The following is a 12001-nucleotide window of genomic DNA, read 5'->3' as shown; positions in this document are numbered from 1 at the left end:
TGGGGTTCTCTAGATTGCCAGCAAGATTCAGAACAGGAATCCTTAAGAACAACAGGTCTTCCAAAACTGAAGAATTTTGTGGACATCACGGAGTGTGCTGGCCAGAACCAAACTGAAAATTTATCAAAACCTATCGACGGTATGGTAGTTATTTATTTATTCTTTCTCAAAACTGAAGATTGTGTCTTTTTGGACTAGGAAAGATGGCACTGGGATCTGAATGTATAGTTGTGGTTACAGAAAAAATTCTAAAGGGTCACAGATCCTGGAGCTAAAGAGCTTTGTAAGGCTTCCTAGCACATCAAAATATCTCAAAAAATATTTTGAGAATGACTGTAAGTCCCAGATTGAAAGTAGAAAATGATAAATATATTTTTCTAGATTGCTCTTGTAGTCTATTTCTTTATTTAAATTATTTTATTTATTTTAATTAATTTGTTGCATAATTTGATGTCATCCCTCATGGATCTGAGAGCTTGCCTTGTTTACTAAAGATCAGGAACCCGGTAGCTTTTTTGGAGCAGCCAGTAATTTGGTATTTGGACTCAGATTACCTACCATTTTAGTACTTTTTTGATCTGAAGGTGCTAGAAGAGAAACATAGAATGTAGTCTCTATCTTATGCAGCACATCATTGCACTGAGGTAGCAGAGATTAAAGTATGGAATAATACAAAGTCATTATAGTACAGGGGAATCACATTACACGGATTTCACTGAAACTAATTCCACTTTATGGTTGTCAGAAAAAAGAAAAACAGTAATTTAAATCCTGTAGGTGAATTTGCACTTCTTCACACCTGTGGACATGGTCCCTATTGAAAGTGAGATGGGGGGCACCTGGGTTGCTCAGCGGTTGAGCATCTGCCTTTGGCTCAGGTGCTGATCCCAGAGTCCTAAGATCGAGTCCCACATCAGGCTCCCTGCAAGGAGCCTGCTTCTCCCTCTGCCTGTGTCTCTGCCTCTCTCTCTCTCTGTCCCTCATGAATAAATAAATAAAATCCTTTTAAAAAAAGTAAAGTGAAATGGGAGTCTGCCAATAGATCTTAGTTACCTCTTACAGAAGGAGCATCTTGCCACATTTTGGGGTAACTTGAGGAATTTACCCTACACGTGACTTTTGCCTTCCTGATTTTAAAGTTATCTCTTGTATAAAGTTTATTCATTTAGTGGACAATTTATGCAATGCCTACTATGTGCCAGGCATGTTCTAAGCACAGAAATGCAGCAGTGTAAAGCCTTATAGAGCTATGCATACTATGGGCAGACCTAGATAATAAATAATTAGAATTAGATAAATTCATATTGTTTATCACAGAGTAAAACCATGTATTATGTATAGAGAGTGTCTTGGGGAGAGGGACAGCATATCATCAGGCAGTTAGGAGGCCCCTCTGGGAAAGAACATGTGAGCTTAGAAGGACTAGAAGAAGCCAGCTGTGCAAACACTGGGGGAGAGGGACACAGCAAGTATGAAGACCTTTAGGGGAGAAGCAGAAAAATGGGTATACAGCTGGAAGAAAATGAACAAAGGAAGAAGTAAAGAAAGGTGAAGTCAGAGGGAGCGGCAGAGATAAGACTGTGTGAAGCTGCATAAGGAGCTTGGGATTTTAGTCTATGTGTAGTTTTGATTCAAACACCACTGGAAGGCTGTGAACAGGGTAGGTACATGACTAAGTGTATTTTTAAAAGATTACCCCAGTAGCTGTGTGAATAATAGCTTGTGACAGGGAAAGGGGGAGCAGACGAGTGGAAACAGTGAGGGGGGAGAAAGCCACTGAGGCAGGACATGTGAGCACCTGCAGAGACCTGGTCAAAGCAGTGGAGGCAGGGAAGGTAGGACGCAAATGAACTAGAACAATATGTCCTGGAGGTAGAGGCAATGGGACTCGCTGGTCAACTGGATGTGGGGCAGAGGAACAAGAGAAATCCAGGGCTGTCCCCAGGGTAAGTACTGCGTGACCAGTCTCAAGGCTGAGAATGTGTAGCCATAACAAGTTTCAGGTGGTGCTGATGTTGCTGGTATAGGATCACACTTTGAGAACCATGGCCCAAAGGCAAACTCTGAAGTGTGAAAATCAGGAAGAAGAGGATTCGCCATGTAGGCATGATTGATCATTAACTAAATCTCCATTGCCTCTCCCCTTCCCAGAGGGTGGAGACGGGGCTGGAAGTTCCAAGCTCCTAATCATGGTTGGCTCTTTCTGGTGAATAACCCCCATTTTGAAGCCATCCAGGAGCCTGCCAAGAGTAGCCTCATCAGATCAAAAGACACTGCGATCACCCAGGAAATTCCACCGCATTTAGGAGCTCTGTGTCAGGAAGCTGGGTTAAAGATGAAATATTAGAACAAAAGATGTTCCTAGCACTCTTATCATCTAGGAAATTCCAAAGGTTTTAGGAGTTCCATGCCAGGAACCAGGAATCTATATACTGAGACAGGTATATAAATTTTCTGTTATCTCACTCTAGTAGAAGGTGCATGTTCCTGGTGGAGTCTTGACTCACTTAGGCATACATTACAGCCCTGGCACTTCTTTCAGTTTCTTGGACAAGTTATTTAACTTCAGTTTCCTCATTTATAATGAGAGAGAGAGAGAGAGAGAGAGAGAGAGAAAGAGAGATACTACTATTATTTAGGACTCTTTGATTTGTAACTGAGTGAACTCAAACTTAAATTCACTAAACAGAAAAGTGGCAGGTGGGGCAGGGGAGGGCGGGGGAGAGGGATATGTCTTGGTCTCAGAAGCTCAGAACCACAGAATAGTGGCTATGGTGCTAGCCCAAGGATGACTGATCCAGACACTCTCACCTTTCAGGAGTGTCCTTGTGTCTGATTGCCCCTCTCTCTGGGCATCCTCCCTGCCTCCATCTTGCCCCATCCCTACTTGTCCCCATTTGGTTTTATCCTCTTCTGCAAAGAACAGACTATATCCCTGTGGCAAGGACCATGACAATAGAGGTCCAAGATTTTGATTTTTCCAGATTCATATCCAGGTAGTCAAGCTGAGATTATACCTCTTGTCTTCTGTGGAAATATCCTGGTGAAGAACCTGCATTGGCTCTGCATGGGTCATGTGCCATCCTGATGACTGGGGCCAGAGATATTGTAGCAGTGAAATATATGTGGTAGGAATTTGAGGATGAGGTTGGCAATGGGGAGAGTCCTGAACATACAATAATTATAATTACCATCTCCCTCAGCTGGTAGGATTTTATGAGGATTCAGTAAGATGCTATATTTAAAAACATACCTGTGATGCTTGCCTGCAGATGGTGGACATTTGAATATTAGTTTCTTTGCCTTCCCTGTCTTGGTGGTTTGAATGCATGAAAAGATATTCAAACATGTTGATTTAAAATAATGTTCTTTTTCAACCTCCTGGATATTTGGAGAAATGTATACAACTGCAACTCTATAAACTACCTACTTTTGCTCACTCCTTCACCAAGTTTGGCGATTTGAGGACTTAACTCCCTGGCTTAATTTATCTGTAATTACTAAGCCCCTTTTAAAAAATATTTTATTTATTTATTTGAAAGAGAGAGAGAGAGAGAACACAAGCTGGAGGGAAAGGCAGAGGGAGAGGGAGAAGCATATTCCCCACAGAGCTGGGAGCCTGACAACCCAAGGCTTGATCTCAGGACCCCGAGATCATGACCTGAGTTGAAGGCAGACACTTAACTGATTGAGCCACCCAAGCTCCCCACTAAGCCACTTTTTAGAAGTGTAAATGTAATAGTTGAACCCCCAAAATTAAGATTTCTCTCCCATTGGTTTTAAGAGATCTTTCAGAGTCAGTGTTTATTGTGTTCTACCTTGTTGATTTAATGGAGAGAACCCTGGTCACTCAGCTTCTCAGAATTTGATTTTTCTCATTTACTTAAAAGAGATGATGCTAATGAGACTCTGCCCTGTCCATCTCCTAGGGGTGTTGTGAAAACTGATATTAGATAAAATCTCTTCATAGAATGTAAAGCTGTAACACTAGAATTGATAAAAAGCCTTTATTTCTTTAAATAAGTTATTTAAAAAGGAAAGAATAAAAGTTTCCCAAATTGGTTTATGTTCTCATAAACTCTGGTAGGACCTCAGATGTCTTTGAATAAAATCTTCATGTGTCACAATTTAAACCTTCTAACAGACCCAGAATCCTATGAGCCCGTGAAAATTCCAACCCAGTCATTGCTGCAGGATGTCACAGGACAAGCCAGGAAAGAGAAAGTGAGGCTACCACACTACTTGTTGAGTTCCAAGCCCAAGTCTCAACCTCTCACGAAGGTAAAACAGACATGGAAACCAGTGTCCCAGAGCCAGGCAGCATTTTATGTAATCCTGACTCGTTGAAGTTGCTCATTTCCAGCTGCTGGGTACTGCTGTTCACTGTACATGTGAGATCGCATCCCTGTGAAGATGTTCAGGTCACACAGAGATGAGAGCTAAGACTGTGCTTTGCCGGAGTCAGCTCACCCAGGCTCAGGAGGGGAATTTTATGATCCAGCTCTTAAACCATTGGTAGCTTGAAATCAGCCTGCTGGGGGTTTCGCACCATCAGTAGCAAATGCTACTGATCCGCGTTCTTTTCAGAGAGCCAGTTTACCAGCATACTACTGTCTAAGGGGATCATTGGCCACCCTTCTCATGACTCTTAGGATAAAATGCAAACGGCAGCATCATTACAAGCCCTGTTTGATTCTCTACCCTCATTTTACCCCATACCCACTTCAGCCTTGTGGGTTTCTCTTGGTTCTCCAGAAGTACCAAGCTCCTTTTTTCTTCAAAACCTCTAAGATTAAGATCCCCTCTCATCTCTGCTGGGGACCCTGCCTTGAGCCTACCAATCTAGTTTAGATAGTCTTTGATACTAGCATGGCACAGTGCTCACTGCCACCACAGAATTTATTGCAATGTCCATGGCCGACTATGTGGTAGGAGCACTTCCAAACTTTGATGTGCACATGGATTACCTGGGGATCTGGTTAGCAGGCAGATTCTGAGTCACTGAGGCCCGAGAACCTGCAGTTCCAACAAGCTCCCAGGCGAGCTCCATGTGGCTGCTCTGGGGAATATCACAGGCACAGGGCAATATTTCTCAAAGTCTGATTTCCAGACCAGCAGCATTGGAAGTGCCTGGAAACTTGTAAATGCATGTCCATGGACCACATCCCAGGTTTACTGACTGAAAAACTCTGGGGGTAGAATCAGTACATTGGGGCTTACCAAGCTTCCCCGGTGATTCTGACAGAAGCTGAAGTTTGCTAATCACTGGTGCCAAGAGCATAAAGTTTAGAATCAGGCAAACTTGACTTTGAACCTTTACTGCACCAGTTATCATTTGAGCAAATGGTGTCTTATAATACTCTGAATTTGAGCTTCTTTATCCTTAAAACAAAGCCTACAATACTTCTTGCAGTGCTGCTCTAGGATTACAGGAGACTTGTTGATGCTCATTTATTCCCACAGCCAAGTGATTATTTTCCTTTGGCAGTTGAGCCTTTTTCTTATCTTGGGAATGTGACGTAGAAATCGTTTCCTTTGATTTGACTACTGTTTTCTTCACACAAAGGTGCAGGATTCTGTTGGAGGAAGAGTGAAAACATCCTCTGTTGCATCTGCTGCCATTAATAATGTGAATTCATCCCCTTTTGGTTTCCACCTGCTCCCACCATCGGTGAAGTTTGGCGTGCTTAAAGAGGGACACACCTACGCAACCACTGTAAAGCTCAAGAACGTGGGAGTGGACTTCTGCAGGTGAGGCTGAGGCACCAGATGCCTGTGCACGCACCTTCTCCTATGCAGGGACTTATCTTTGGCTTACCTCCATCCTTGAATGTTTATTGAACCAAACTTGACTCCTGAATCTTCACAGCATTCATACAATCATTTACTCATGCATTCATTCATTCTTTGCCAGTTCAGTATTTATCAGACTTCAACCATGTGGTGGGTGCTTCTTGGCCCTCCCATGAATTCTTATTCATACTTTGGGAGAAGCGACTCAAGGGCTGATCAACAGTAGCAAAAAGTAAAAGGGAAGTTGTACAAGTGTTACAGTAATTAGTGCACAAAATTCAGAAAGTCTGTTTCTCAAATCCACCACCAACTATAATACCAGCTGACATGTTTGCACTTTCTGACCTAAAAGTGACTTTCATTACATTATTTCTGAATAATTGAGGCAAAAAGGAAAAAAAAAAACAACAACCTGAGTTATTAGGGCCATTTTGCCTCTGAAGATCTAACTTGATCATAACTCACAACCTCTCCTCCTAGTTGAAAATACACTATATATGGCATTCAGTGACAAGAAAAAGAGTCCTTTGTTTCTAGATCAATAAAATTATAGAACTTGTAGAGACAGACCTTAGAGATTATTACAGAGGATCAAAGTAACATGTTTTTAGGTCTTGTAGGCTAGAGCAAGGCTGGATCTCAGATCCCCTGTGGGCCTGTTTGTTTGTGGCATGATGCTTTGTCAGCATGGCTGTGGGTCACTGCTTTGTGCGGGAGTTCAGTCCTTCCCACTGGGTCAGTATATTCTATGTCTATACTAGGCAGCTCCTCATTATGAAAGTTCCCATATTCTATTTTGAATTAAACTTCAGTGTAATGTGGGGTTTTTTTTCCCCCACATAAAAAGTGCAATAAATATTTCAGTTGCAGAGTTATGATCAGTGTAAGTGGCAAGTCCTTCCAGTTTGTGATACTGAACTCGAAAATGGACATCAGACAGAACAAAGCTACACATGCATCCAGTTTAAAAGATCAACATCCCGTTTTGGTTGAGGCAACTACCCAGCTTCAGGGATCACGTGTGTTTCCTCAGAAACAATCAGGCCACCAGATCAGACATTATTGAGTTTTTTTTGTTTTGTTTTGTTTTGTTTTGTTTTGTTTTGTTTTTTTGGTTGCTGCCCACACAATGGGTGGGGAGAAATAGAGAATCAACTTCAAACTAGTGAAACTCATCCACGCAGATCCTATCTACTCAGTATAGAATTTTAGCTTGCAAGATTTCACTCCTCAGCTTGTTAAATTCAGCCACTATAGCACAGGCGGCGAAGTTGATAGTAGAAAGAGCAGGATTAAGGTCAAAAGTGGAGGTAGGCTTTCCCTGTTTCCCTGGCATTTTAATTTGCTCCAGGTCTTTAACCTTCAGGCAGAACCCACAAACCACAGGCAGGGAAAGAGATCAAGAGGCACCACGTGCGAGCTGGGGCTTTCAAGTTCTCCAACGTTTTCTGAGCCTTTTCTGTTTCTCTTCTCCCCAAACATGCAAGCCCCATACCACGACAGAGCAAGACTGGCTCCCATGCTCCACTGCTTTCCAAAAGAGCCTTTATTCTTCAGCTTAATGATCTGGCACTCAGCATTGGTGTTCACGCTGGCGGCCACGCTGCAGTGCACGCACCAGCCAAACATTCACGACCGTCTGCCCGGGCCCAAGCTGCTCGGCAGCATCCAATAACAGAGGGTTGAAACTGGGATTGGAGTCTGTTTGACGCTGATGAAAACTGTTGTTGGAAAGGCGGTTGTGAAATGGCCTCAGATCCCTTTCCCAAGTGACTATTGGGTTCTTCTCCTAATGGTATGGAATCCCCCCTTCCTCCTTTGTAGCAAACATTAACACCTTCCTGATTTTATAACATCCCAGTCTATTCATTGCTTTTTCATTATGGCATAAATTTATTCCCGTCTTTTTGCCTGGTAGATTTAGGGTGAAGCAGCCCCCACCCAGCACAGGACTGAAAGTGACTCACAAACCCGGACCTGTAAGTCCTATGCGCTCTCTGTTGTGTGCGCCCATGTATGTGCATGTCCGTGTGTGCATGTTTCCAGGGAAGTGGGCTAAGTCATTCTATACATTCAGGTTAAATCATGTATAAGTCTCATTTTTTTAGTATCATAAGCAAAAGATTCCTGGTATGAGTACACCATGTGGCTTGACATCTCTGACTGCAGGTAATAGCCATGAGACAAATCCTATGCGTAAATAGTTAAACTTCCAGCTATGGAAACTTTTCTGAAGTTCACTCATTTGTCCCAATACTACAGCCATATACAGTTATATGGAAAAGACGCCTTTTTAAAAATTAAATATGATTTGACATGCACTAGGAGAGCTGATTACCTGAAGGTATCCTGTAATAAATTCTTCTGCTAAATGAAAAGTCCCTTGGAAAAATAAATAGTCTATCCTTTGTATTTTATATAAATTTGGCTTGTTCTTTTGCTATTTGACAGAGAATTTTAATGACATTCTAAGAAATAGTAATATATTAAAGTCATCAGCTGCTTCATGTCTCCAGAGACCTCCGAAAACACCAATTTTAATGTCAACTTGTTCTAACTTTATTTGATACATTCCCCCCAAATGGGGTATTTAATTTTAAAAAAATCCCTATATTGCCACTTGCTTTAAATTATAATTTCAGAAATGTAGTATCAAGTAAACAAAAGTTTAAAAATACATAAATACACAAAATATATAAAATAGTATAAAAGATATAATAAAATCACACTTGTGAATCTTAGCATTCGTTCCTTGGTCAGTGCATCATCTTCACATTCCTTCCATTTCATTCAACAAACTCTGAATGCTACTTATAGGGACAGGGTACAAGGGATGTTAAACATGAGTAGACTCTTATGTTGCTCCCAGAGCTGGGCACATAATGGGACTCAAGGTATATAACTAAGTGACTGAATGAAGTGAAGACATCTGGTAGACACATGATTGTTCATCACAGACAGGGACACACATGAACTAATGAGAATACCAGGCAAAGGCATCCACTTCCATAACCAGCACACAGAGTCCACAGAGTCCCAGGATCTTAAAACAGCCACAATTGTACATTGACACAGTAGGGGCAGTTTGATAGGGTGCAAAATCAGTTGGCTTCTTGTGACTGTGCCACCATCAGCTCTGTGAGGTTGTTGGTTAATTAACCCCCTTTACCTTGCTTTCCTCATCTGCAAAAGAAGTTGTATGGACCTGATAATTTCTTAGTCCTTTTCCAGCCCTAAAATCTTATGGTCTATAATATGGTAGTTTGCAGGCTGCAATTTCAAACAGAAATATACTTTGGGGTAAGATCCACCAATTCATGAGTACCTCTCTGTCATATTTCATCATTGTACTGTGTCAAGATTCCAGAAACTTTGCAACATAATGCAAAAACAAAAATTAAAGCAAGCTCTTCTTCCACTGTTGGGAGAAGTTAGCAGATTGTTTTTTTCATTTAAAGTAGGGGTGATGCCAAAAGCCAAAATGACTGTTGGATCAACTTTTGTAGGTACTAAAAACCCAGCATGTATTCTTTGAAGCTCACTCTCTACTGTTAGTATTTTTTATTTTTTTGACAGTAAGTTTTGGCTCTGCAAAAATATAATCTATAGACTTCTCCATATGTAAATCTAACCACTGCTCAGCTTGGTTTTATGCCAACACTGAATGAATATGCCCAGAGCCTGGGTAGACCTGAGTGGTGGCGGGATGCCAGCTGCCTTGTGCAGAGTGGCGTCATCCCAGCCCTGCCCTCATTGTTGGGCTCCAGGGCGAAGGGCCTGATCCTCAGACATGGAGACTTGGATACCCTCCAGTAAGCAGACCTTCACAAGCACATTGTTGAAAAAGTTGAAACATTTTTCAGCTCTATTATTTATAAACTATACTGAAAAAAATATATATTGATATCTATTTGCTTTCCATGTGGTGGTTTCTGATGTATTTTTTCCAGATAATTGTTCTCAAGTCTGCTTTTTAACCTACCTCCTGGAGAGGCAGCTTAGGAATACAAACAGCTCTTTCTTTCCTGGCCAGTGTTCTCTTTAAGGAACAAGGCAAGAAGCCCATTCCTTGCTGTGTTTCTTCTTCATTATATATCGGGTTTCTTCTTAGTTGGTCCAGACCTCTTCCACGTGGCTTTCAGATCTAAGCAGTCTGGCATTTAAGCTCATTCTGTCTCCCTCTACTGGCTTTGTCACATCACAGGTCCTCCATTAGAAACACTATAAACCATTGTATACATAAACCACATCTTCTTTATCCATTCATCTTTCGATGGACACCGTGGAGTATGAACATTTTTTAAAGTTTTTATTATTTACTAATGATTGAATACAGGCTAATTTGATTTAAAAAAAAGAAAGAAAGAAACACTATAAACCAAGGGGCAGGAAAGGGGAAGTTGTGGGGTTCAGGGACTCTCTTAGTTTACATTTGTCTTTATCCACAAGGATATCCATAGAAACCCACCGCTGGGGCACCTGGGTGGCTCAGTGGTTGAGCATCTGTCTTTAGTTCAGGTCGTGATCCCGGGGTCCTGGGATGGGGTCCTGAGATCAAGTCCCATATCGGGCTCCCCGCAGGGAGCCTGCTTCTCCCTCTGCCTATGTCTCTGCCTCTCTCTTTGTGTCTCTCATGAATAAATAATAATAATAACAACAACAATAATAAAGAAATCCACTGCTAACATTCAAGAAACAGCATAATTATGGGCATTGTAAAAGTGGTGGCAGTATCACCACCGGTGGTATACTGGCATTTAGTTTTCTTACACTTCTTCCTAAATAGCACCTGGTTTTCTTCTTCAACAATTTATCTTGGGTCCCATTTGCTCCATGAAATTCTACCTAACTAATCTACAAAGTAACTCCTCTAAATGTCATAACAGTGATCATTCATTAGTGCCATGTTTATATATGAGAAAATACGATTAAAAAGTTTAGCCCAAATTCATGTTAAAACCAAGATTTGAACTCAGATATGTCTGATTCTAAAGCTACATTGTGTCCCGTAGGTGGCAGCTGGTTTGCAAACAGAACTGAAAGTGGAGTTATTTGCCATGGCTGTTGGAGAGGATGGTACCAAGGGATCAACACACATCTCACACAATATTGAGATTATGACTGAGCATGACGTCCTGTTCTTACCTGTGGAAGCAAATATCCTTTAAAGCTCAACTTAAGTAGTCACAAATAGAGCAAAAATTACATTTGAGCAAGGGGAAATGAGAAGTCAAAATGCTATTCCCTAACTTCCTCGCTCCCGTATTCCATAGCTTCATTAATTCTATTTTAAGACCATAGAGCTAAATTTCTTCAGATGAAGACTGTGTCTTCATTCATCTTTGTATGCATCTAGCAAAATGCCTGTTACACAGTACATGTATGGTAACTGAGTTGCATAAATGCCAAGGTTAATGGCTAACTATGGGGTATCAGACAATCAGAACGGTTTTGAAAAGCAAATCTTTGTCATCAAAACAAACTTGTAATCTTGTTAGGGAACAGAAGATACCTTCTTATTATAAAGGATAAATGGATATTCCTACACATACACACCTTCATATCAGTGTGTCTTACATATGGATACCTACAGAGGTCAAGTAAACTATTATATACAAGGTAATGTATGGAATATTTTATCATATATAAAAATGGCCGTTAGATTCTTTCTCAAAAGACTTATAATCTAGAAACAGAAATAAAGTCTTCACACTTGATTCCTATATTATTCTGTACTCCAGTGACATGAAGCATATAGTACTTTGTGTTATGTATCAATTTGGTATTTGAGCTGGGTCTTATAAAATGCGAAAACTTTTGATGAAAGGAAACTTAAGATAGAAGGAATGAACAAATCCACAGCAAGAAGAGAGCTGTTGAGAAGGGTAGGAAGTTCAATTTGTGGAGAACTTAGGGAGTATTAGGAAACATCATGGGGGAGTTGGTTGGAATCAAGTTATGGAAGATTTTGAATCCCTGATCAAACGTTATTATATAAGCAAGAGTGAATCATTGAAGATTTCTAATCCAGTAAATGAAATAATATATTTTTGTAAAAATGAATCCAGTGTTACTCTGCTGGATATGTTGAAGAAGAGCATCTGGATGCAAATAGAAGCAAAGAGCCATTGGAAGGCCACTTCAATAAGCCAAGTGTAAGGACAGGAACTATCATGTCTCAATAGTGAAAGGGACATGGATGGAAAGG

General features: G+C 40.9%; 1 protein-coding gene across 3 annotated transcripts in view; it reads left to right on the top strand.

The window, feature by feature from the left end:
• Positions 1-12001, top strand: part of SPAG17 (sperm associated antigen 17) — a 227159-nt gene that overhangs the window by 195477 nt on the left and 19681 nt on the right. For all 3 annotated transcript variants that reach the window (XM_038561900.1, XM_038561898.1, XM_038561899.1), the window contains 5 exons: positions 14-139; positions 4145-4281; positions 5567-5751; positions 7712-7772; positions 10806-10950. In XM_038561900.1, the coding sequence (XP_038417828.1) occupies positions 14-139; positions 4145-4281; positions 5567-5751; positions 7712-7772; positions 10806-10950 (654 nt within the window). The remainder of the gene's footprint in view (positions 1-13; positions 140-4144; positions 4282-5566; positions 5752-7711; positions 7773-10805; positions 10951-12001) is intronic.

This window comes from Canis lupus, chromosome 17, assembly GCF_011100685.1.
Source record: "Canis lupus familiaris isolate Mischka breed German Shepherd chromosome 17, alternate assembly UU_Cfam_GSD_1.0, whole genome shotgun sequence".
Lineage (NCBI taxonomy): Eukaryota > Metazoa > Chordata > Mammalia > Carnivora > Canidae > Canis > Canis lupus.
Note: the sequence above shows the minus strand (reverse complement) of the source record. Positions and strands in the feature narration are given on the sequence as shown.